The 26,048-nt window shown below is 51.1% G+C and overlaps 2 protein-coding genes across 3 annotated transcripts; both read right to left on the reverse strand.

Moving 5' to 3' along the window:
- Positions 1–114: 114 nt before the first annotated feature.
- LOC143834262 (E3 ubiquitin-protein ligase TRIM7-like) lies at positions 115–12,644 on the reverse strand. 2 transcript variants are annotated; one of them, XM_077330929.1, is made up of 9 exons: positions 11,776–12,644; positions 10,160–10,324; positions 9,567–9,662; positions 8,814–9,044; positions 7,695–7,717; positions 5,904–6,022; positions 3,930–3,962; positions 906–1,470; positions 115–872 (listed from the first exon to the last, which is right to left on the reverse strand). In XM_077330929.1, exons 1-8 carry the CDS (start codon positions 12,547–12,549, stop codon positions 953–955), a joined length of 1,959 nt encoding a protein of 652 aa, XP_077187044.1. In that variant the 5' UTR covers positions 12,550–12,644; the 3' UTR covers positions 115–872; positions 906–952. The 2 variants fall into 2 exon arrangements, with proteins under 2 accessions (XP_077187044.1, XP_077187045.1); XM_077330930.1 differs by having other exon boundaries at positions 115–1,470; positions 11,776–12,642.
- Positions 12,645–13,137: 493 nt separating this feature from the next.
- On the reverse strand, positions 13,138–25,540 carry LOC143834276 (E3 ubiquitin-protein ligase TRIM7-like). Its single transcript, XM_077330951.1, has 8 exons — positions 24,465–25,540; positions 22,854–23,018; positions 22,277–22,372; positions 21,505–21,735; positions 20,391–20,413; positions 18,599–18,717; positions 16,490–16,522; positions 13,138–14,236 (listed from the first exon to the last, which is right to left on the reverse strand). The coding sequence occupies exons 1-8, from the start codon at positions 25,149–25,151 to the stop codon at positions 13,719–13,721; spliced, it is 1,872 nt and encodes a 623-aa protein (XP_077187066.1). The 5' UTR covers positions 25,152–25,540; the 3' UTR covers positions 13,138–13,718.
- Positions 25,541–26,048: the final 508 nt, after the last annotated feature.

Raw genomic sequence — 26,048 nt, forward strand, 5'->3', positions numbered from 1 at the left:
TCTAGACAGCTGGGGATGGCTCAAGTCAATTGGTGCAGGGACCCTTGTCTGGTAGTTAGGAAATTCCCCTGCCCCCTTCCACCCCCCCCAAAAAAAACATTCAAGAAAGCCCAGTTTTCAGTATAATGTGATTTTATCATAAGCACAATATCTATACAATCCCTGGTCGAATTGAAAGCCGAGTGCTATGAACACTGCAACCTTAACAGGCACGGGGTATTCAGTGACCTTCAGAAAGGGTAGGATAAGCATAGGCAGAACCTAACAAACAGAACCCAGCACAGCCAAGAAAAGAGAAAGGCCAGAAAACCAATTTAACCACGCAGGGCTCCTCCCGTGCTTGAAAGGAAAAGAGGCTGCAGGAAATCTGGGGAAGAGGGTCTCTGTTAAGAGCTTGCCTTGTTCTTGTTCTTTTTATTTTTCTTATTGTTATTATTATTATTATTATTATTTAATTCATACCCCGCCTCCCCCCGGAGGCTCGAGGCGGGTCACCCAAAAGCCAATTCCCCTAAAACAATCAAAGCACAATAAAACACAATACAATTAATACAAAAGTTACGACAAGAATGGCGGGAAAATTCAACATAGCTGACCCAATTCCACACCCCCTAAGAAGGGAAAGGGAGGGGGCAGATGACAGACGCAACCGTCACATTTGTGAGGGGAGCTGGATCTTCTTGCTGCCCGGCCCCAACCAAAAGCCTGGCGGGAGAGCTCCGTCTTGCGGGCCCCGCGGAATGATGACAATTGGTTATGTGGGTTTTTTTTTTCTTTCTTTCAGAAAAAAGCTATGAAGAAAAAAGGCAATGTCGGGGAACGGGAGGGGGAAATGACTCCTTTTTACTCCAGTCGTGGTGGTCTGGAGAAGCCTCGACAGGATGACTCAAAAACGGGGTGTGTGCGAAAAATAATGTTTTCTTATTCAAGGTTCCTATATGAAGGAACGGTCTTAAGAAGAGATTTTGAGGTGGCCATTTCCATACACATAAAAGAAGGGCAGGAGGGTCTCCTCAGAGAAGGAGGCCCCAGAGAACTCGTGGAGAAGGTCTCCTCTGTCAGCGTCGAAAAAGGCCACTCGACCCCCGGCGCAGTTCAGGCCCACACGGATCCTCTTCAGCTCCCCCCTCAGGGTCAAGGGAGAAAGATGGCCTTTCACAGAAGCCCTGTAGCGGCTCCCCCACTTCCCCACAGTCCAGATCCCTTCCTCAGGACAAAAAGTGATGCTTCCCTTCCTGTTCACAGACTTCCTGGCCACCCCCACCATCCAATCTCCCTCACTCCCCACAAGGACCTCCCAGAAATGGCGGCCTGCCCTGAACCCCTCACGGCCCAGCACAGCAGTGTACTTGGCAAATCTCTCAGGATTGTCAGGCAGATCCTGGCGTGCTTTTCCTACTCTCATGCTTTTCTGATCTGCAGACATGATGAGATTCAGATGGGCTGTGTCTGGATCCAGAGTCACATTGGCTGTTGGGGGAGAAGAGGAGAGAAGTAGGGAGGGTTTTGTCCTCTGGCCTGTTCAACTTCCTTCTCCTGCCAGTCCCGGCCTGCTCCCCCCACTCTCTCCCCCTCTCTGTGGTCAACAGGCCCTCCTGCCTTCTCCCACCCTATTAAAAAGCAGAGTAGTCTTCTTGTTAACTTTAAAAGAAGGCAGACAAAGTGCACAATAAATACACACTGTTCCGCCCCCCCCCCCCGCCCCCAATAATCCCAACCTGAGCAGAGAATATTGATTAGGGGGGAAAGAATGTTGAGTATTTCAGTCACAGGTTCCTTTGGTTAGAAATCAAACATGAGGGTCCATTTCCACAAATACAAAAAAACAACAACATGGAAATTAGCAGAGGCACAAAACAGGGTGAGTGTCTCAAGTGGCTCTCGGTCCAGATCCGAGGTACATCTCAAAACAGGCAGCTTTAACTCACTGACGGGAAAAAACAAGCTTTTAGCTTGCCGGGCAGCTGTGCTTCTTGAGTGACGATTTGGGACAGCCTCGGATGGACTTGGGATGGGTTTTGGGTTTCAGTGGAAGAACAAAAGAGAGAGGAGATTGTCTGAACACAGTTGCCCAGGGAATATGGGCTGCTTGCCTGTCTCAGAAGATGCAAGGGAGATCACACCTTTGCACCAGGGACTGAAGAACGTACTTTCCACCCTTCTCTCCTTTTAAAGGTCGTACCTGTCAATAGATCTCAACCAGGATCCCCTGGAAGGGGGCCGTTCAAGCAAGACAAACATCAAAAAGGTCAGTGAGTCCCCCCCTACCTCAGGACGAAGCTGCCACCAGCCCCGACACTACCCAGACAGCCAGAGACCAAAGGAAAAAGTCTCAGCCTGTCCTGGAACAGAATTCACCCTTGCAAGGTAGGACACTTTAAAGGGGCTTTTAACAAAACAATTACTCTGGTAACTGTAGCAATGGCAGCTAAAACCCTGGATTCAGCCTGAAGCCTCCTGAATTCAAGAACTACACAAGATTTATTTCAGTTTCAATGTTTTCAAAGCCAACTTCAATATTGAGAAATTATCTCTTACCAAAGATTGTTTTAACCATTGCTCCTCGTAGCTTAAGGCGTTCTGCTACGAGTAGCAATTGTTAAAACAATCTTACTTTGGTTTTGAAAACACTGATATTGAAGTCCCTTGAAAAAGCTAAGGAGCGAAACGCGTTGGGATTTGTTGAATATATAAAAGAATAAAGAACAATCGAAGTTTGGAGACTCCGTAAAAATCTACTCTGATTCGCCATATTGGTATCCCAGTGCCTCTTTACTTGCCCTGTGTCTGGTCCTTCACTGTGTCTGGTCCTTCACAAGCAATATATAAAGGTGGGCACCTGGTGAATCGCCAGAGCAAGTCTGTTCCGAAATCTGGGGGCCATCACATGAAAGACCCTCCTGTGTGTCACCACCACGTGTGCCTCTGAGAGGACCAGTCCATGCAAATCTAAGCAACCTTTCCCCCCCAAAAGCACTTTGCAAATTTGTCACAGCAGGCTTCCGAAGGTGGCATGGATATATCGTAATGACTTGATGACAGCAGCCCTTTAACCGTCTGGAACAGCTCCGCTGGACGGCCATTTGAGGATGCAGTGGAGGAGAAGGAAGCCTGCTTTGCCGTCACAACATAGTAGGGATGATGATAATGTACTCCAACCAGCATTCGGTCGGATTCACATTGGGATTTACAGCACTGGAGCTTGGCTCTCGGCCCTCTTGTTTCACTGCATGAAGCTCCCTGATATATCAGGGTGCTTTACGGGTGCTGCAGGGTCAACCGAGGATATTTGGGAGTGGTCACATTGATAGCCCTACTCATGCCACCATTCCAAAGCGAGGCCACAGTTTCAACAGTGGCACCAGTGAACTGGAAACTCCCCCAGAGCCATAAGGCATCTATTACCAGGACCAAGCTAGAACCAATGGAAATATCCTTGGCCTTTATTCTCCTCCCCACCATGACACACACATTGTTCATGAACAACTGGAAGAAAGTGCCACGGCTGGCTGGATTTCTGCCTCTGTGTATTGCTATTCCACTAATTTGGCTTTCTTTAAAAACGTGGGATTTCAATAAGGAATTCAGAGCACCCTGAAGCTGAGAGGAACCCGGAAAACAGGCAGGGAAACCCTCTTAGAGAAAGCAGCTGCCCCACTTCCTCTGGGCCCCTCGGGAGGGTTCTGAAGGGCCCTCAAGGGCTCTTCGCCAGCAACTGTTCTCCTGTCATTTCAACATGGCGGCAGGTGGGTGAAAAGGGTCAGTTCATCCCCTCAAAGTTCGCCTTCTCTTCCATCCTTGCAGAGCAAGAAGGAACTGGCTATGGCAGGAAGGAGTGTTCTGTCTGAGAACACCAAGCAGAACAGCCATTTGTAAGGGGACAGCTTTTAGTTTGGAAATAATGAATTAATGTATGAAGAAAAATGTACCTTTCTGCATGTGAAGTCCAGAATCCAGAATGTCTGAGGAAGCAAAGGGACAGAAAGTCAGTAGAAGACCTGTGTGCTTATCATCATAAATTATATTATGGGACAAAAAAAAAATCAGTTAATAGCAGGACAGGCCAAATCCTGTCAGATCTCAGAAACTAAGCTAGGCCAGAACTTGGACGTGACACCAAAGAGGACTCTAAATGGCAAACCATCTGTTTCTCACTAGTCTAGGTAACCTCTGGCTGCAGACACCGCAAATCAGCTTGGTGTAGCGGTTAGGAATGCAGACTTTGGAACCTGGCGAGCCGGGTTTGATTCTGCACTCCCCCACATGCAGCCAGCTGGGTGACCTTGGGCTCGCCACGGCACTGATAAAACTGTTCTGACCGAGCAGTGATATCAGCGCTCTCTCAGCCTCACCCACCCCACAGGGTGTCTGTTGTGGGGAGAGGTAAGGAAAGGTGATTGGAAGCCACTTTGAGTCCCCTGCTAGAGAAAAGGGGCATATAAGAACCAACTCCTCTTCTTCTTCTTCAGTAATCTCAGGGCTCTCTCAGCCTCACCCACCCCACAGGGTGTCTGTTGTGGGGAGAGGAAGGGGAAGGCGACTGTAAGCTGCTGAGACTCCTTCGGGTAGAGAAAAGTGGCAATTAAGAACCAACTCTTCTTCTTCCAAGTCACTTGTGGCTTGACGGCACCTAGGCAAGTAATTCTTCTGAGTTATAGCTAAAAGGTTTAGTAGGTGCTACTTTTGAGGAAAAAATTATTCCAGTGCAAATATACAAATTTGTTTTCACAAGTTACTTTGAGCTACTTGAGGTCCGCTTCATAGAATGTTTGCTAAGGACAGCAGCTGAAGGGACCAATCCAGCTAAACAGGCTCCTCACTGCTCTCCTAAGCAGAGTTACACCCATCTAAAATCACTGATTTCAAAGGGTTTGGGAGTAACTGCTTAAGACAGCACTATGAACAGACAGTAAAGAAGGCACATGCAGTCTTGAGCGGTATCAAAAGAGGCATCACATCAAAAGCACAAGACGTCATAGTCCCACATTGGTCAGACCCCACCTGGAGTCCTTCTAGAGGCCTCACTTCAAAAAGGATGTGGACAAAATGGAAAGGACTCAGACGAGAGCAACGAGGATGATCTAGGGCCTTGCAATCAAGTCCTGTGAGGAAAGGCTGAGGGGCCTTGGGGAATGCTCAGTCCAGAGGAGAACAGGTGGAGAGGGGACAGGATGGCTCTCTTGAAGTATCTGAAAGGTTAGATCAGGGGTAGTCAAACTGCGGCCCTCCAGATATCCGTGGACTACAATTCCCAGGAGCCCCTGCCAGCGAATGCATTCGCTGGCAGGGGCTCCTGGGAATTGTAGTCCACGGACATCTGGAGGGCCGCAGTTTGACTGCCCCTGGGTTAGATTCAAATGAGTAGCCATGTTGATCTGAAGTAGCACAATAAAATCAGAGACCAGCAGCACCTTTGAGACCAACAAAGATTTATTCAAGGCGTGAGCTTTCGAGTGCAAGCACTAGTCTGAGGAAGAGTGTCTAAATTCGAAAGCTCCCACCTTGAATAAATCTTTGTTGGTCTTGAAAGGTGCTACTGGATGCAGATTTTATCTGAAAGGTGGTCACTTGGAGGAGGGCAGGGAGTGATTCCTGTCTGCAGCAGAGGAGAGGACCTGCAGTAATGGGTTTAAACTACATGTGGAACAAAACCAGCTAGATGTAATTCACTTTTAGAGTAGGTTCAGCAGTGGAATTGACTGCCTAAGGAGGTGGGGAGCTCCCCCTCGCTGGCTGTCTTCAATCAGAAGCTGGACAGACCCCTCTCCTGGATGCTTGAGGCTGATCCTACATTGAGCAGGGGGTTGGACTAGATGGCCTGTCTGGCCCCTTCCAACTCTAGGATTCTACATCTGGCCCACCCCAAAGTCCAGTCTGACACTCCTGCTGTGTCTCGTCAGTACCTGTGACTTGCTTCTTGACGTCCTCCAAAAGGGGATTTAAATCCCAGAAGTCCAAGATGCGCCACCTTAGTGCAGGAGGAAAAGCCGCTGGATTCCTGAAGGACTCCTTTTCTTCAAACCTGGAGAAAACCCCGTTAAGGTGCCGTCCATCCCATTCACAATCCCAACCCCCGGAGGATCAAAGCAGCAGAGGCAGGAACTGCCAGAAAGCCTGGAAACCCAGCCACAGAAAGAGGGGAATCATTGAAGCTCCCACTAGAACCGGGCTTGGCTTCCTCACAGGAGCTGCAGGGAATGGCCACCACGAAATAAAACACAGCCCCTTGCCCCAGAGGGAGAGGGCCTTTCCCCACCCCCACCAGTTGGTTTCACACACGGAAACAGCCCTGGTGAGCTTATTTGCCCATTGATACTGCCTCATGGAGTATTTTGTGCATAAAGGTAAAGGTCTCCCCTGTGCAAGCACCAGGTCATGTCTGACCCTTGGGGTGACGCCCTCCAGCGTTTTCATGGCAGACTCAATACGGGGTGGTTTGCCAGTGCCTTCCCCAGTCATTACCGTTTACCCCCCAGCAAGCTGGGTACTCATTTTACCGACCTCGGAAGGATGGAAGGCTGAGTCGACCTTGAGCCGGCTGCTGGGATCGAACTCCCAGCCTCATGGGCAGAGCTTCAGACTGCATGTCTGCTGCCTTACCACTCTGCGCCACTCTGCGTATTTTGTGCGTACAGCACCCTAAAAATGGAGATACGCCTTGCCCCAGCAGGGTCTTCGAATGAAAAATTACCAGGGGAAAGGGAGGCAGGAGCCCTTCTGTCCCCTCAGCGGCATCTGAGGCCCAAACGGAGCCTGCTGTAGCAGCCACTCCCTGCAGCTGCTGAGTGGCACTCCGGAGCCCTGGCCAAGCTCCTTATTACAGGAAACTTTTCATTGGGCCCGAAGAACAGCAGCCCCACATCCCCTGGTTCCATCTGTCTTGTGAATGTCCAGGGAAAGGAAATGAACCCTGGTAAGGAGGCCGAAGTTGGTGACTTATTCCTTATTTGTGAATTCATTCAACCAACAATGTTGAAGAGAGTTGGTGTGGGAGCCAGTTTGGTGGAGTGGTCAATTTGAACTCCCCCTCTCCCCATTGAAACAGAGAAGTGTTCTGCACTCGATTAGGAAAGCTCAGAGCGGGTAGGGGAGCCAAGCGCAGCAGGAGTCTCTTTCTTTCTTTTCTTGAATGGGGAGGGGGGATAAATCCAAGAGGCTGCTGAGAGAAGTTAGGGCTTCTGGAGCACAGTCACTTTAACGGAAGGCTTGGAACTGGGAACCTGGAAGTCTTTGAACTGACACCGTAGCCAATCAGGGAAGACTGCTTTGCTATGAGGCATGGAGCAGTAAGTTAATTCACAAAAAGGAGACTGGGTTTTATTCCACACTCCCCCACATGCAGCCAGCTGGGTGACCTTGAGCTCCCCAGAGCACTGAGAAAGCTGTTCTGACGGAGCAGTGATATCAGGGCTCTCTCAGCCTCACCCACCTCACAGGGGGTCTGTTGCGGGGAGAGGAAAGGGAAGCCACTTTGAGACTCCTTCGGGTCGAGAAAAGCGGCATTTAAGAACCAGCTCTTCTTCTTCTACATCCCAAAATAAGGTTTGAACCACCACATGTCATACAGCCCCGAGAGGACATGCACTTTTTTTTTTCTGGTCCTTGTGACTGTTACTCCAAAGGGGAGTGAGATTACTGGTTGAACATTAAGCCTCTGGTTCAATGAAGAAGCCTAATGTTAAAGATCCACTTACCTCTGCAAAATGCTCCTGGCATCCTAAAGAAATAAAAAAAAAAAAAGAGAGAGAGAGAGAGAGAAAGAGAGAGAGAACGAATGAACCCAGTGCTTGCTAAAAGGCCATTCCTGGAAGACAGCTCAGCCTCTAGAAGATTTCACACCCGGGCCTTCCCCTTGCACCCAGCTAGCTGATTCCACTCAACGGCTGGGGTAGATCTTCATAAAGTAAGGTGTAAAGGTAAAGGTAAAGGTATCCCCTGTGCAAGCACCAAGTCATGGCTGACCCTTGGGATGACGCCCTCTAGCGTTTTCATGGCAGACTCAATACGGGGTGGTTTGCCAGTGCCTTCCCCAGTCATGACCGTTTACCCCCCAGCAGCAAGCTGGGTACTCATTTTACCGACCTCGGAAGGATGGAAGGCTGAGTCAACCTTGAGCCGGCTGCTGGGATCGAACTCCCAGCCTCATGGGCAAAGCTTTCAGACAGCTGCCTTACCACTCTGCGCCACAAGAGGCTCTTAAAGTAAGGTGACCAGATATTAACATTGGTAAAGCGGAGGGGGGGGGTTCTTGATTTAAAATTTGGTCTATATGGAACAACAAAAATTTAATCGAACACATGGAACGCAAAAACAGTATTGTAATATATATTTTTAATTGCAACCTAAGTACAATTCGCCAGGTACCCCCAGATGTCCCTCCAAAAGTGGGACAACCTGGTCACCTTATCATAAAGTGGGAGTGAATCTCTGGGAGGCCAATATCAGCAGACAAATTTGAAAGAGCTCCCCGTGCACCTGGCTTGACTGGGTTCTCCAGACTCTTGGTTGAGACACAAAGACTTTTCCTTTGGAAATGGAAGCCAAGCAGCCTCAGTCTATCCGGGAGGGGAAGAGGGCTGCGGGAGGCAGATGCATTTCCAGGGGGTGGAGTTCTGCCCCCTGGGATTCTCCAGTCTGCCCCTGGCTGGAGATGTAAAGGGGACGAGGGAAAATCTGCCCATGTGCAGAGATGAAAAGTCGCTAGCAGCAGAAGTGGGGCTTCTTCGCTTTCTGCACAAGTGAAGGAGGCACAGAGGATTCGGAGCTGGGCTCCTCCCCAAATGGAGCCTGGGCTGTTCCCGCCACCCCCTCACCTGCAGGAGATCTCCGGCTGGTTGCTTACACCTCTCCTCCATCTCCCAGATGAGGCTTTCCAGAGCCGAGAGCTCTTCAGAGAGATCAGCCAGGTGCTGGTCCCTTTCCTTCGCTACCTCCATCTCTACCTCTTCCATCTGAGCCAGCAGGAGCTTCTCTTGCTTGTCCAGAAATGTGTGAAGTTGCTTGAATTTGGTCAGTGTCCTCTGCCACTCTCTTTTGGTTTGATTCTGAGATGGAGAAAGAAGAACACAGCCCCTGTTTGCAGTGGGAAGAAGTCCCTGAGGAGACGCCTACCGGAAGGGCACTCTTACCTTTCCGAGAAACTGCATCAACATTTGGTTGGGAAAGAGAAAGTTTCAGAAGAACCCATCCAAAGTTCACATGAATTATTCTTGAGTTTCTTTCTTGGAGAGAAATTTTACTTAACAAAACTCAAACATGTGCTGCAGCTCGAGATAGGAAGAGCTGATAGAGCTTCTCTATTCTACACACACAAACACACGGAAATGATGATTACCTCGACATGGACCTCCACATGGCAAACCAACCTTTTCATTGTAGAGATCTGAGAGGAAAGGTGCTCATCTTGATGTTCACAAAATGTTATTTTAAAGAGTCCCTCACTAACTCTCCTGTGGGAAACCCAGCCATCCCCAATTGCAGGAAGGTGCCCTTTCATGTGAATTTTCTACATTTGATACTCTTAAGTTTGCAGTGACTATTTGCTTCCCCGGAATAGCAGAACTTACGAGCACGTCTTGGCTCTCTTTCACTAGGCCGGCTTTGTGCTCCAAGATTTTCTCCTTCTCCTTCTCCAGAATCGCCAAACAAGTGGAGAACTGATCCTGGGGGGAGGGAAAGAGGGGGGGGGGGGTCCCAACACTCAGGTTTGTTTCTTTTCAAAGTTTACTATAAAACATATACAGCAAAACTGTCATCGAAGGCCAAACTAGACACAAGTACAGGCTGTCTGGTGACCCATACCACCCCCACAGCTGTAGATAATAAGTTATTCTTTTAATAATGGAAGAAGAGTATGTAGGGGCAGGAAAAATTAAAGCCTCCTATCAAAACGCTGCTGCCCCCTGGTAGGCCAATGGTCTGGCCAGTCTTGAGGAGTGTCCTGGCCTCCTAGCCTCACCCCCTTAGCAGAAAGGGGGCTGGGCAATGAGCAAGACAGCCCCCAAACCAGGAGACGGGCAGCAAAGACAGCTGTTGTTGCTCCCACTTAGGCTCAAAGCCCAAGAGACGCTCTACAAAACCTGTTGTGCGGCACCCAAAAGTGAGCTGAGAGAGGATCTTCAAATCTTACTCACCCTCATCCTCCTTGCAGATTCCCTACCTTGTACTCTTGGGAAGCCTCCTCCGCAGGAACGATTTCGTGGTATTTGTGCTCCTGGGACTGCTCACAGACCACGCAGAGGGGGGCTTCGTGGTCCCTGCAGAAGAGCTTCAGCGGCTCCCGGTGCTTCCTGCAAACACTTTCCCGTCCAGCTGCCGCCATCGTCTGATGCCAAAAACAAAAGAACAACAGAGGCCTTGTTGGGTCCCCATATTTCTGAACTCTTTGGTTATCGATCTTTGTCAATATTGTATATTATCAGTGCGTTATGCGGAACAAAAATACCGTATTCGAAATCGAGACATAAGCGTGGTTATTCTCAGTGCCTCAATTTCCTTTGAAAGCCAGTGGATTCACATAGCCCTGGTTTGCATTAAACCACCCACTCCCTGCATCAGCTCATCGATCACAATTGCCAAAAGCACCCCAAATCCTCAGCTAGGGGCTCTCCACTCCTCCAGGAACCTCAAGTGGCATCCAGGATTGCTGCAGACAAAGGAGGAGGAAGCCAATAACAAAGGGTGCTGAAACACCCTGGCCCAGGGACCTACGTTGTTTTCAGTGGAAGTTACTCCAGTGCTTCCCCTCCCTTTTTAAGCCACTTTGCAATTCCAAGAGGGTAGTGAGTGCCATCCCAAAATGGCTGCTGCAGGAGGCGGAGCCAAACCCAAAATGGCTGCCACCAGGCATTCTGGGGAGATGGGAGCCATATCTTCTACACTATGGGTCTCCAATGAGGCGCTGCAGGGGGCCCCAAGACTTTCGAGGAAGTGGGTGGGGCTTTTGTCCTGGAGGGTTCCTGAGCATCTGGGCAGATCTTGAAAAATACTGCGTTGGCAGCAGCCCCACCCACAGCAAAAAGGCTCTTCCCTGCGACTGTAGGGAAGGTGCCAACTCCTGCGGCAGCCATTTTGTAGCTGCACCCACCACACAGTGTCCAAATCCCAATGGTGCCCACAGGCTTAAACAGTTTGGGGACCCCTGCTTTGGGTATCTCCCCGCAGCAACGAAATCTCCTGGACTGGCCATGCTGCTAGATCTCAATACGGGAGAGGTGACAGCATTCTAATGGGTGGGCTACATCCCTGCTTCCCAGGGGGCAGGCCGATCCAGTCTGTGGGGTGCTGGGGGCACAGGATCAGGAGCACCTCCTCAACAAACACTTTCCGCTACTTACAAAGGGGAGTCTCTGAGTGGAGTGGGTGGCCTGGCTTGGAAGGGGAAGGTGACATTTGAAGGGGAGCCAACCTGAAGCCAAATAAGGAACCAAAACACAATACCAGCCAGCAGCCACAAATCTGCTTTGATCCGAAAAGGAAATTATGAGAAAGATCCCAAGAGCAGGAAAAGTCTCCACCCCTGGTGAAACAGAACAAAATAAGAGCCTGGCTGGATCACACCCAAGGAGGGATCCGCTTACCCCGGGATCCCGTCTCCAACTCTGGGGGCAGCTGAAGACTGACCGATTCCCAGTTTGCTGTGCCTAAAGTTAAATGGGCTTAATCTCGACCATTATTGTTTGCACTCCAGCGAGGAGGAGGACCCCTTGGTCCCGAGACTGCGCCTCCAGAGAAAGCACAGCGATTCCCCCCGGAAGACCCACCGGGACCCCTCACCTTCTTCTCCGCGGCATCCTCCTCCAGGGGGGTCACCTGGTGGCCTCGGTGCTCCCGGGATCTGCTGCAGACCACGCAGAGGGGGGCTTCGTCGTCCCGGCAGAAGAACTTCAGGGGCTCCCGGTGCTTCTCGCAGACGCCCCCTGGGCCTTCCGCCCCCTTCGCCTCCGTCGCCTTCGCTTCCAAAGGGCGCAGCTTCTGGATCGTTTCCACCATGTTGGCCAGATGCTGGTTCGGGCGCAGGCTCGACGGCTGCGCCCTTCCTCGGCATTGGGGGCAAGACGGCTGCGCCCCCGGCTCCCCCCAGGAGCGGTCCAGGCAGGCGCGGCAGAAGTTGTGGCCGCAGTCGGGGATCATGACGGGATCCTGAAAATACTCCAGGCAGACGGAGCAGGAGGCCTCCTCGCAGAGCTCCGCCACAAGACCCTCCGCCGCCATGGCCGCCTCCGGAAGGGGGAGAAGAGGCGAGCGGGTTTCGGTTTCGTTTCCCCGAGCAGCGACGGGGCGCGTCCCGCCCTGCAAACCACTCGCTGCCGGCGCCGAAGAGAGCGGGGAAAGCCCGCCTGGGCCGTCCTCCGGCTGCTTTTCGCAGGCAGGCAGGGAAGATCTGGCGTCTGCAGCGCAGAGGGGCGAAAGGTGCCACCCCCAGGAGAGGAAAATCGCCCCGCGAGGGAGGGAGGGAGGGCTGGCCGAGGGAGGGACTGGCCATGGGATGGGCTGAAAGGAATGACAACAGCGCCCTTTGGGAACCGTGGGAGGCGCTGGAAGCCCCATGGGCGAAAACCGGGAGGCAAGAATGCCAATTGGCTTGCAAGGACAGTCGCAAAGAAAACGGGGGAGTGTGACTTTTCCTGCAGCCCTCAGCCTTTTCCGTGTTTGACTTGGGAGGGGGTAGTCCCAGAGGGCCTCATTCCACTCTGGGGGGCTGCCCACCCAGGTCCAGAACCCCCCCCCCCCGGGCAATCTCAGGGGTGTAATTTAATAAAACCAGAGTCCAGTGGCGCCTTTAAGACCAACAAAGGTTTATTCACGGCGTGAGCTTTCGAGTGCAAGCATAGTCGTTTGAGTGTAATGGAAAAACCCATTCTCTGGCTCAACTTTGTATAGATCAGGGGTAGTCAAGCCGCGGCCCTCCAGATGTCCATGGACTACAATTCCCATGAGCCCCTGCCAGCATTTGCTGGCAGGGGCTTCTGGGAATTGTAGTCCATGGACATCTGGAGGGCCGCAGTTTGACTACCCCTGGTCTAGACAGCTGGGGATGGCTCAAGTCAATTGGTGCAGGGACCCTTGTCTGGTAGTTAGGAAATTCCCCTGCCCCCCTCCACCCCCCCCCAAAAAAAAACATTCAAGAAAGCCCAGTTTTCAGTATAATGTGATTTTATCATAAGCACAATATCTATACAATCCCTGGTCGAATTGAAAGCCAAGTGCTATGAACACTGCAACCTTAACAGGCACGGGGTATTCAGTGACCTTCAGAAAGGGTAGGATAAGCATAGGCAGAACCTAACAAACAGAGCCCAGCACAGCCAAGAAAAGAGAAAGGCCAGAATACCAATTTAACCACGCAGGGCTCCTCCCGTGCTTGAAAGGAAAAGAGGCTGCAGGAGATCTGGGGAAGAGGGTCTCTGTTAAGAGCTTGCCTTGTTCTTGTTCTTTTTATTTTTTATTATTGTTATTATTATTATATTATTATTATTATTTAATTCATACCCCGCCTCCCCCCGGAGGCTCGAGGCGGGTCACCCAAAAGCCAATTCCCCTAAAACAATCAAAGCACAATAAAACACAATACAATTAATACAAAAGTTACGACAAGAACGGCGGCAAAATTCAAGATAGCTGACCCAATTCCACACCCCCTAAGAAGGGAAAGGGAGGGGGCAGATGACAGACAAATAATGTTTTCTTATTGAAGGTTCCTATATGAAGGAATGGTCTTAAGAAGAGATTTTGAGGTGGGCTTTTTCTGCTACCCAGAAGTATGGCAGGAGGGTCTCCTCAGAGAAGGCGGCTCCAGAGAACTCGTAGAGAAGGTCTCCTCTGTCAGCGTCGAAAAAGGCCACTCGACCCCCGGCGCAGTTCAGGCCCACACGGACCCTCTTCAGCTCCCCACTCGGGGTCAAGGGAGAAAGATGGCCTTTCACATAAGCCCTGTAGCCGCCCCCCCACTTCCTCATAGCCCAGATCCCTTCCTCAGGACAAAAAGCGATGTTTCCCTTCCTCTTCACAGACTTCCTGGCCACCCCCACCATCCAATCTCCCTCACTCCCCACAAGGACCTCCCAGAAATGGCGGCCTGCCCTGAACCCCTCACGGCCCAGCACAGCAGTGTACTTGGCAAATCTCTCAGGATTGTCGGGCAGATCCTGGCGTGCTTTTCCTACTCTCATGCTTTTCTGATCTGCAGACATGATGAGATTCAGATGGGCTGTGTCTGGATCCAGAGTCACATTGGCTGTTGGGGGAGAAGAGGAGAGAAGTAGGGAGGGTTTTGTCCTCTGGCCTGTTCAACTTCCTTCTCCTGCCAGTCCCGGCCTGCTCCCCCCACTCTCTCCCCCTCTCTGTGGTCAACAGGCCCTCCTGCCTTCTCCCACCCTATTAAAAAGCAGAGTAGTCTTCTTGTTAACTTTAAAAGAAGGCAGACAAAGTGCACAATAAACACACACTGTTCCGCCCCCCCCCCCCCGCCCCCAATAATCCCAACCTGAGCAGAGAATATTGATTAGGGGGGAAAGAATGTTGAGTATTTCAGTCACAGGTTCCTTTGGTTAGAAATCAAACATGAGGGTCCATTTCCACAAATACAAAAAAACAACGACATGGAAATTAGCAGAGGCACAAAACAGGGTGAGTGTCTCAAGTGGCTCTCGGTCCAGATCCGAGGTACATCTCAAAACAGGCAGCTTTAACTCGGGAAAAAACAAGCTTTTAGCTTGCCGGGCAGCTGTGCTTCTTGAGTGACGATTTGGGACAGCCTCGGATGGACTTGGGATGGGTTTTGGGTTTCAGTGGAAGAACAAAAAAAAGAGGGGAGATTGTCTGAACACAGTTGCCCAGGGAATATGGGCTGCTTGCCTGTCTCAGAAGATGCAAGGGAGATCACACCTTTGCACCAGGGACTGAAGAACGTACTTTCCACCCTTCTCTCCTTTTAAAGGTCGTAGCTGTCAATAGATCTCAACCAGGATCCCCTGGAAGGGGGCCGTTCAAGCAAGACAAACATCAAAAAGGTCAGTGAGTCCCCCCTACCTCAGGACGGAGCTGCCACCAGCCCCCTGACACTACCCAGACAGCCAGAGACCAAAGGAAAAAGTCTCAGCCTGTCCTGGAACAGAATTCACCCTTGCAAGGTAGGACACTTTAAAGGGGCTTTTAACAAAACAATTACTCTGGTAACTGTAGCAATGGCAGCTAAAACCCTGGATTCAGCCTGAAGCCTCCTGAGTTCAAGAACTACACAAGATTTATTTCAATTTCAATGTTTTCAAAGCCAACTTCGATATTGAGAAATTATCTCTTACCAAAGATTGTTTTAACCATTGCTCCTCGTAGCTTAAGGCGTTCTGCTACGAGTATCAATTGTTAAAACAATCTTACTTTGGTTTTGAAAACACTGATATTGAAGTCCCTTGAAAAAGCTAAGGAGCGAAACGCGTTGGGATTTGTTGAATATATAAAAGAATAAAGAACAATCGAAGTTTGGAGACTCCGTAAAAATCTACTCTGATTCGCCATATTGGTATCCCAGTGCCTCTTTACTTGCCCTGTGTCTGGTCCTTCACTGTGTCTGGTCCTTCACAAGCAATATATAAAGGTGGGCACCTGGTGAATCGCCAGAGCAAGTCTGTTCCGAAATCTGGGGGCCATCACATGAAAGACCCTCCTGTGTGTCACCACCACATGTGCCTCTGAGAGGACCAGTCCATGCAAATCTAAGCAACCTTTCCCCCCGAAAGCACCTTGCAAATTTGTCACAGCAGGCTTCCGAAGGTGGCATGGATATATCGTCATGACATGATGACAGCAGCCCTTTAACCGTCTGGAACAGCTCCGCTGGACGGCCATTTGAGGATGCAGTGGAGGAGAAGGAAGCCTGCTTTGCCGTCACAACATAGTAGGGATGATGATAATGTACTCCAACCAGCATTCGGTCGGATTCACATTGGGATTTACAGCACTGGAGCTTGGCTCTCGGCCCTCTTGTTTCACTGCATGAAGCTCCCTGATATATCAGGGTGCTTTACGGGTGCTGCAGGGTCACATTGGGAGTGGTCACATTGATAGCTGGCTGGATTTCTGCCTCTGCATATTGCTATTCCACTAATTTGGCTTTCTTTAAAAACGTGGGATTTCCATAAGGTATTCAGAGCACCCTGAAGCTGAGAGGAACCCGGAAAACAGGCAGGGAAACCCTCTTAGAGAAAGCAGCTGCCCCACTTCCTCTGGGCCCCTCGGGAGGGTTCTGAAGGGCCCTCAAGGGCTCTTCGCCAGCAACTGTTCTCCTGCCATTTCAACATGGCGGCAGGTGGGTGAAAAGGGTCAGTTCATCCCCTCAAAGTTCGCCTTCTCTTCCATCCTTGCAGAGCAAGAAGGAACTGGCTATGGCAGGAAGGAGTGTTCTGTCTGAGAACACCAAGCAGAACAGCCATTTGTAAGGGGACAGTTTTTAGTTTGGAAATAATGAATTAATGTATGAAGAAAAATGTACCTTTCTGCATGTGAAGTCCAGAACCCAGAATGTCTGAGGAAGCAAAGGGACAGAAAGTCAGTAGAAGACCTGTGTGCTTATCATCATAAATTATATTATGGGACAAAAAAAAAATCAGTTAATAGCAGGACAGGCCAAATCCTGTCAGATCTCAGAAACTAAGCTAGGCCAGAACTTGGACGCGACACCAAAGAGGACTCTAAATGGCAAACCATCTGTTTCTCACTAGCCTTGGACACCTCTGGCTGCAGACACCGCAAATCAGCTTGGTGTAGCGGTTAGGAATGCAGACTTTGGAACCTGGCAAGCTGGGTTTAATTCTGCGCTCCCCCACATGCAGCCAGCTGGGTGACCTTGGGCTCGCCACGGCACTGATAAAGCTGTTCTGACCGAGCAGTGATATCAGCGCTCTCTCAGCCTCACCCACCTCACAGGGTGCCTGTTGTGGGGAGAGGAATGGGAAGGCAATTGGAAGCCGTTTTGAGACTCCTTCCGGTAGAGAAAAGCGGTATATAAGAACCAACTCTTCTTCTTCAGTAATCTCAGGGCTCTCTCAGCCTCACCCACCCCACAGGGTGTCTGTTGTGGGGAGAGGTAAGGAAAGGTGATTGGAAGCCACTTTGAGTCCCCTGCTAGAGAAAAGGGGCATATAAGAACCAACTCTTCTTCTTCAGTAATCTCAGGGCTCTCTCAGCCTCACCCACCCCACAGGGTGTCTGTTGTGGGGAGAGGAAGGGGAAGGCGACTGTAAGCTGCTGAGACTCCTTCGGGTAGAGAAAAGTGGCAATTAAGAACCAACTCTTCTTCTTCCAAGTCACTTGTGGCTTGACGGCACCTAGGCAAGTAATTCTTCTGAGTTATAGCTAAAAGGTTTAGTAGATGCTACTTTTGAGGAAAAAATTATTCCAGTGCAAATATTCAAATTTGTTTTCACAAGTTACTTTGAGCTACTTGAGGTCCACTTCATAGAATGTTTGCTAAGGACAGCAGCCGAAGGGACCAATCCAGCTGAACAGGCTCCTCACTGCTCTCCTAAGCAGAGTTACACCCATCTAAAATCACTGATTTCGATTTCAAAGGGTTTGGGAGTAACTGCTTAAGACAGCACTATGAACAGACAGTGTGATGCCGCAGTAAAGAAGGCACATGCAGTCTTGAGTGGTATCAAAAGAGGCATCACATCAAAAGCACAAGACGTCATAGTCCCACATTGGTCAGACCCCACCTGGAGTCCTTCTAGAGGCCTCACTTCAAAAAGGATGTGGACAAAATGGAAAGGACTCAGAGGAGAGCAACGAGGATGATCTAGGGCCTTGCAATCAAGTCCTGTGAGGAAAGGCTGAGGGGACTTGGGGAATGCTCAGTCCAGAGGAGAACAGGTGGAGAGGGGACAGGATGGCTCTCTTGAAGTATCTGAAAGGTTAGATCAGGGGTAGTCAAACTGCGGCCCTCCAGATATCCGTGGACTACAATTCCCAGGAGCCCCTGCCAGCGAATGCATTCGCTGGCAGGGGCTCCTGGGAATTGTAGTCCACGGACATCTGGAGGGGCGCAGTTTGACTGCCCCTGGGTTAGATTCAAATGAGTAGCCATGTTGATCTGAAGTAGCACAATAAAATCAGAGACCAGCAGCACCTTTGAGACCAACAAAGATTTATTCAAGGCGTGAGCTTTCGAGTGCAAGCACTAGTCTGAGGAAGAGTGCCTAAATTCGAAAGCTCCCACCTTGAATAAATCTTTGTTGGTCTTGAAGGTGCTACTAGATGCAGATTTTATCTGAAAGGTGGTCACTTGGAGGAGGGCAGGGAGTGATTCCTGTCTGCAGCAGAGGAGAAGACCTGCAGCAATGGGTTTAAACTACATGTGGAACAAACCCAGCTAGATAAGTTTTTAAAAAATCACTTTTAGAGTAGTTCAGCAGTGCAATGGGCCTCAGTGGCAGTCTTCAAGCAGAAATTGGACAGACCCCTCTCCTGGATGCTTGAGGCTGATCCTACATTGAGCAGGGGGTTGGACTAGATGGCCTGTCTGGCCCCTTCCAACTCTAGGATTCTACATCTGGCCCACCCCAAAGTCCAGTCTGACACTCCTGCTGTGTCTCGTCAGTACCTGTGACTTGCTTCTTGATGTCCTCCAAAAGGGGATTTAAATCCCAGAAGTCCAAGATGCGCCACCTTGGTGCAGGAGGAAAAGCCGCTGGATTCCTGAAGGACTCCTTTTCTTCAAACCTGGAGAAAACCCCGTTAAGGTGCCGTCCATCCCATTCACAATCCCAACCCCTGGAGGATCAAATGAGCAGAGGCAGGAACTGCCAGAAAGCCTGGAAACCCAGACACAGAAAGAGGGGAATCATTGAAGCTCCCACTAGAACCGGGCTTGGCTTCCTCACAGGAGCTGCAGGGAATGGCCACCACGAAATAAAACACAGCCCCTTGCCCCAGTGGGAGAGGGCCTTTCCCCACCCCCACCAGTTGGTTTCACACACGGAAACAGCCCTGGTGAGCTTATTTGCCCATTGATACTGCCTCATGGAGTATTTTGTGCATAAAGGTAAAGGTCTCCCCTGTGCAAGCACCAGGTCATGTCTGACCCTTGGGGTGACGCCCTCCAGCGTTTTCATGGCAGACTCAATACGGGGTGGTTTGCCAGTGCCTTCCCCAGTCATTACCGTTTACCCCCCAACAAGGAAGCGGGTACTCGTTTTACCGACCTCGGAAGGATGGAAGGCTGAGTCGACCTTGAGCCGGCTGCTGGGATCGAACTCCCAGCCTCATGGGCAGACAGCTTCAGCTAGCATTTCTGCTGCCTTACCACTCTGCACCACTCTGCGTATTTTGTGCGTACAGCACCCTAAAAACGGAGATACGCCTTGCCCCAGCAGGGTCTTCGAATGAAAAATTACCAGGGGAAAGGGAGGCAGGAGCCCTTCTGTCCCCTCAGCGGCATCTGAGGCCCAAACGGAGCCTGCTGTAACAGCCGCTCCCAGCAGCTGCTGAGTTGCACTCCGGAGCCCGGGCCAAGCTCCTTATTACAGGAAACTTTTCATTGGGCCCGAAGAACAGCAGCCCCACATCCCCTGGTTCCATCTGTCTTGTGAATGTCCAGGGAAAGGAAATGAACCCTGGTAAGGAGGCCGAAGTTGGTGACTTATTCCTTATTTGTGAATTCATTCAACCAACAATGTTGAAGAGAGTTGGTGTGGGAGCCAGTTTGGTGGAGTGGTCAATTTGAACTCCCCCTCTCCCCATTGAAACAGAGAAGTGTTCTGCACTCGATTAGGAAAGCTCAGAGCGGGTAGGGGAGCCAAGCGCAGCAGGAGTCTCTTTCTTTTCTTGAATGGGGAGGGGGGATAAATCCAAGAGGCTGCTGAGAGAAGTTAGGGCTTCTGGAGCACAGTCACTTTAACGGAAGGCTTGCAACTGGGAACCTGGAAGTCTTTGAACTGACACCGTAGCCAATCAGGGAAGACTACTTTGCTATGAGGCATGGAGCAGTAAGTTAATTCACAAAAAGGAGACTGGGTTTTATTCCACACTCCCCCACATGCAACCAGCTGGGTGACCTTGGGCTCCCCACAGCACTAAGGAAGCTGTTCTGACGGAGCAGTGATATCAGGGCTCTCTCAGCCTCACCCACCTCACAGGGGGTCTGTTGCGGGGAGAGGAAAGGGAAGGCACTTTGAGACTCTTTTGGGTCAAGAAAAGCGGCATTTAAGAACCAACTCTTCTTCTTCTACATCCCAAAATAAGGTTTGAACCACCACATGTCATACAGGCCCGAGAGGACATGCACTTTTTTTTTTCTGGTCCTTGTGACTGTTACTCCAAAGGGGAGTGAGATTACTGGTTGAACATTAAGCCTCTGGTTCAATGAAGAAGCCTGATGTTAAAGATCCACTTACCTCTGCAAAATGCTCCTGGCATCCTAAAGAAATAAAAAAAAAAAAGAGAGAGAGAGAGAGAGAAAGAGAGAACGAATGAACCCAGTGCTTGCTAAAAGGCCATCCCTGGAAGACAGCTCAGCCTCTAGAAGATTTCACACCCGGGCCTTCCCCTTGCACCCAGCTAGCTGATTCCACTCAACGGCTGGGGTAGATCTTCATAAAGTAAGGTGTAAAGGTAAAGGTAAAGGTATCCCCTGTGCAAGCACCAAGTCATGGCTGACCCTTGGGGTGACGCCCTCTAGTGTTTTCATGGCAGACTCAATACGGGGTGGTTTGCCAGTGCCTTCCCCAGTCATGACCGTTTACCCCCCAGCAGCAAGCTGGGTACTCATTTTACCGACCTCGGAAGGATGGAAGGCTGAGTCAACCTTGAGCCGGCTGCTGGGATCGAACTCCCAGCCTCATGGGCAAAGCTTTCAGACAGCTGCCTTACCACTCTGCGCCACAAGAGGCTCTTAAAGTAAGGTGACCAGATATTAACATTGGTAAAGCGGAGGGGGGGGGTTCTTGATTTAAAATTTGGTCTATATGGAACAACAAAAATTTAATCGAACACATGGAACGCAAAAACAGTATTGTAATATATATTTTTACTTGCAACCTAAGTACAATTCGCCAGGTACCCCCAGATGTCCCTCCAAAAGTGGGACAACCTGGTCACCTTATCATAAAGTGGGAGTGAATCTCTGGGAGGCCAATATCAGCAGACAAATTTGAAAGAGCTCCCTGTGCACCTGGCTTGACTGGGTTCTCCAGACTCTTGGTTGAGACACAAAGACTTTTCCTTTGGAAATGGAAGCCAAGCAGCCTCAGTCTATCCGGGAGGGGAAGAGGGCTGCGGGAGGCAGATGCATTTCCAGGGGGTGGAGTTCTCCCCCCTGGGATTCTCCAGTCTGCCCCTGGCTGGAGATGTAAAGGGGACGAGGGAAAATCTGCCCATGTGCAGAGATGAAAAGTCGCTAGCAGCAGAAGTGGGGCTTCTTCGCTTTCTGCACAAGTGAAGGAGGCACAGAGGATTCGGAGCTGGGCTCCTCCCCAAATGGAGCCTGGGCTGTTCCCGCCACCCCCTCACCTGCAGGAGATCTCCGGCTGGTTGCTTACACCTCTCCTCCATCTCCCAGATGAGGCTTTCCAGAGCCGAGAGCTCTTCAGAGAGATCAGCCAGGTGCTGGTCCCTTTCCTTCGCTACCTCCATCTCTACCTCTTCCATCTGAGCCAGCAGGAGCTTCTCTTGCTTGTCCAGAAATGTGTGAAGTTGCTTGAATTTGGTCACTGTCTTCTGCCACTCTCTTTTGGTTTGATTCTGAGATGGAGAAAGAAGAACACAGCCCCTGTTTGCAGTGGGAAGAAGTCCCTGAGGACAGTGGGAAGAAGTTCCTGAGCCCCTGCCGGAAGGGCACTCTTACCTTTCCGAGAAACTGCATCAACATTTGGTTGGGAAAGAGAAAGTTTCAGAAGAACCCATCCAAAGTTCACATGAATTATTCTTGAGTTTCTTTCTTGGAGAGAAATTTTACTTAACAAAACTCAAACATGTGCTGCAGCTCGAGATAGGAAGAGCTGATAGAGCTTCTCTATTCTACACACACAAACACACGGAAATGATGATTACCTCGACATGGACCTCCACATGGCAAACCAACCTTTTCATTGTAGAGATCTGAGAGGAAAGGTGCTCATCTTGATGTTCTCAAAATGTTATTTTAAAGAGTCCTTCACTAACTCTCCTGTGGGAAACCCAGCCATCCCCAATTGCAGGAAGGTGCCCTTTCATGTGAATTTTCTACATTTGATACTCTTAAGTTTGCAGTGACTATTTGCTTCCCCGGAATAGCGGAACTTACGAGCACGTCTTGGCTCTCTTTCACTAGGCCGGCTTTGTGCTCCAAGATTTTCTCCTTCTCCTTCTCCAGAATCGCCAAACAAGTGGAGAACTGATCCTGGGGGGAGGGAAAGAGGAGGGGGGGGGTCCCAACATTCAGGTTTGTTTCTTTTCAAAGTTTACTATAAAACATATACAGCAAAATTGTCATCGAAGGCCAAACTAGACACAAGTACAGGCTGTCTGGTGACCCATACCACCCCCATAGCTGTAGATAATAAGTTATTCTTTTAATAATGGAAGAAGAGTATGTAGGGGCAGGAAAAATTAAAGCCTCCTATCAAAACGCTGCTACCCCCTGGTGGCTTGGTGGGCCAATGGGCTGGCCAGTCTTGAGGAGTGCCCTGGCCTCCTAGCCTCGCCCCCTTAGCAGAAAGAGGCCTGGGCAATGAGCAAACCAGGAGACGGGCAGCAAAGACAGCTGTTGTTGCTCAAAGCCCAAGAGATGCTCTACAAAACCTGTTGTGCAGCACCCAAAAGTGAGCTGAGAGAGGATCTTCAAAACTTACTCACCCTCATCCTCCTTGCAGATTCCCTACCTTGTACTCTTGGGAAGCCTCCTCCGCAGGAACGATTTCGTGGTATTTATGCTCCTGGGACTGCTCACAGACCACGCAGAGCGGGGCTTCGTGGTCCCTGCAGAAGAGCTTCAGCGGCTCCCGGTGCTTCTTGCAAACACTTTCCCGTCCAGCTGCCGCCATCGTCTGATGCCAAAAACAAAAGAACAACAGAGGCCTTGTTGGGTCCCCATATTTCTGAACTCTTTGGTTATCGATCTTTGTCAATATTGTATATAATCAGTGCGTTATGCAGAACAAAAATACCGTATTCGAAATCGAGACATAAGCAAGGCTATTCTCAATGCCTCAATTTCCTCTGAAAGCCAGTGGATTCACATGGCCCTGGTTTGCATTAAACCACCCACTCCCTGCATCAGCTCATCGATCACAATTGCCAAAAGCACCCCAAATCCTCAGCTGGGGGCTCCCCACTCCTCCAGGAACCTCAAGTGGCATCCAGGATTGCTGCAGACAAAGGAGGAGGAAGCCAATAACAAAGGGTGCTGAAACACCCTGGCCCAGGGACCTACGTTGTTTTCAGTGGAAGTTACTCCAGTGCTTCCCCTCCCTTTTTAAGCCACTTTGCAATTCCAAGAGGGTAGTGAGTGCCATCCCAAAATGGCTGCTGCAGGAGGCGGAGCCAAACCCAAAATGGCCGCCACCAGGCATTCTGGGGAGATGGGAGACATATCTTATACACTATGGGTCTCCAATGAGGCGCTGCAGGGGGCCCCAAGACTTTCGAGGAAGTGGGTGGGGCTTTTGTCCTGGAGGGTTCCTGAGCATCTGGGCAGATCTTGAAAAATACTGCGTTGGCAGCAGCCCCACCCACAGCAAAAAGGCGTCTTCACTGCGACTGTAGAGAAGGTGCCAACTCCTGTGGCAGCCATTTTGTAGCTGCACCCACCACACAGTGTCCAAATCCCAATGGTGCCCACAGGCTTAAACAGTTTTGGGACCCCTGCTTTGGGTATCTCCCCGCAGCAATGAAATCTCCTGGACTGGCCATGCTGCTAGATCTCAATATGGGAGAGGTGACAGCATTCTAATGGGCGGGCTACATCCCTGCTTCCCAGGGGGCAGGCCGATCCAGTCTGTGGGGTGCTGGGGGCACAGGATCAGGAGCGCCTCCTCAACAACCACTTTCCGCTACTTACAAAGGGGAGTCTCTGCGTGGCCTGGCTTGGAAGGGGAAGGTGACATTTGAAGGGGAGCCAACCTGAAGCCAAATAAGGAACCAAAACACAATACCAGCCAGCAGCCACAAGTCTGCTTTGATCCGAAAAGGAAATTATGAGAAAGATCCCAAGAGCAGGAAAAGTCTCCACCCCTGGTGAAACAGAACAAAATAAGAGCCTGGCTGGATCACACCCAAGGAGGGATCCGCTTACCCCGGGATCCCGTCTCCAACTCTGGGGGCAGCTGAAGACTGACCGATTCCCAGTTTGCTGTGCCTAAAATTAAATGGGCTTAATCTCGACCATTACTGTTTGCACTCCAGCGAGGAGGAGGAGGACCCCTTGGTCCCGAGACTGCGCCTCCAGAGAAAGCACAGCGATTCCCCCCGGAAGACCCACCGGGACCCCTCACCTTCTCCGCGGCATCCTCCTCCAGGGGGGTCACCTGGTGGCCTCGGTGCTCCCGGGATCTGCTGCAGACCACGCAGAGGGGGGCTTCGTCGTCCCGGCAGAAGAACTTCAGGGGCTCCCGGTGCTTCTCGCAGACGCCCCCTGGGCCTTCCGCCCCCTTCGCCTCCGTCGCCTTCGCTTCCAAAGGGCGCAGCTTCTGGATCGTTTCCACCATGTTGGCCAGATGCTGGTTCGGGCGCAGGCTCGACGGCTGCGCCCTTCCCCGGCATTGGGGGCAAGACGGCTGCGCCCCCGGATCCCCCGAGGCCCGGCCCAGGCAGGCGCGGCAGAAGTTGTGGCCGCAGTCGGGGATCGTGACGGGGTCCCTGAAGAAGTCGAGGCAGACGGAGCAGGAGGCCTCCTCGCAGAGCTCCGCCACAAGACCCTCCGCCGCCATGGCCGCCTCCGGAAGGGGGAGAAGAGGCGAGCGGGTTTCGGTTTCGTTTCCCCGAGCAGCGACGGGGCGCGTCCCGCCCTGCAAACCACTCGCTGCCGGCGCCGAAGAGAGCGGGGAAAGCCCGCCTGGTCCGTCCTTCGGCTGCTTTTTGCAGGCAGGCAGGGAAGATCTGGCGTCTGCAGCGCAGAGGGGCGAAAGGTGCCACCCCCAGGAGAGGAAAATCGCCCCGGGAGGGAGGGAGGGACTGGCCATGGGATGGGCTGAAAGGAATGACAACAGCGCCCAATGGGAACCGTGGGAGGCGCTGGAAGCCCCATGGGCGAAAACCGGGAGGCAAGAATGCCAATTGGCTTGCAAGGACAGTCGCAAAGAAAACGGGGGAGTGTGACTTTTCCTGCAGCCCTCAGCCTTTTCCGTGTTCGACTCGGGAGGGGGTAGTCCCAGAGGGCCGCATTCCACTCTGGGGGGCTGCCCACCCAGGTCCAGAACCACCCCCCCCGGCACTCTCAGGGGTGTAAGTTAATAAAACCAGAGTGCAGTGGCGCCTTTAAGACCAACAAAGGTTTGTTCACGGCGTGAGCTTTCGAATGCAAGCATAGTCGTTTGAGTGTAATGGAAAAACCCATTCTCTGGCTCAACTTTGTATAGATCAGGGGTAGTCAAACTGTGGCCCTCCAGATGTCCATGGACTACAATTCCCATGAGCCCCTGCCAGCATTTGCTGGCAGGGGCTTCTGGGAATTGCAGTCCATGGACATCTGGAGGGCCGCAGTTTGACTACCCCTGGTCTAGACAGCTGGGGATGGCTCAAGTCAATTGGTGCAGGGACCCTTGTCTGGTAGTTAGGAAATTCCCCTGCCCCCCTCCACCCCCCCCCCCAAAAAAAAAAACATTCAAGAAAGCCCAGTTTTCAGTATAGAGACTGAGCTTCCATTCCCCTTCTCACACTTTTCTGATCTGCAGACAGGATGAGTTTCAGATGGGCTGTGTCTGGATCCAGAGTCACATTTGCTGTTGGGGGAGAAGAGGAGAGAAGTAGGGAGGGTTTGTCCTCTGGCCTGTTCAACTTCCTTCTCCTGCCAGTCCCGGCCTGCTCCCCCCACTCTCTCCCCCTCCTGCCTTCTCCCACCCTATTAAAAAGCAGAGTAG

The sequence above is a fragment of the Paroedura picta genome, chromosome 3 (assembly GCF_049243985.1).
Source record: "Paroedura picta isolate Pp20150507F chromosome 3, Ppicta_v3.0, whole genome shotgun sequence".
NCBI classification, from domain to species: domain Eukaryota; kingdom Metazoa; phylum Chordata; class Lepidosauria; order Squamata; family Gekkonidae; genus Paroedura; species Paroedura picta.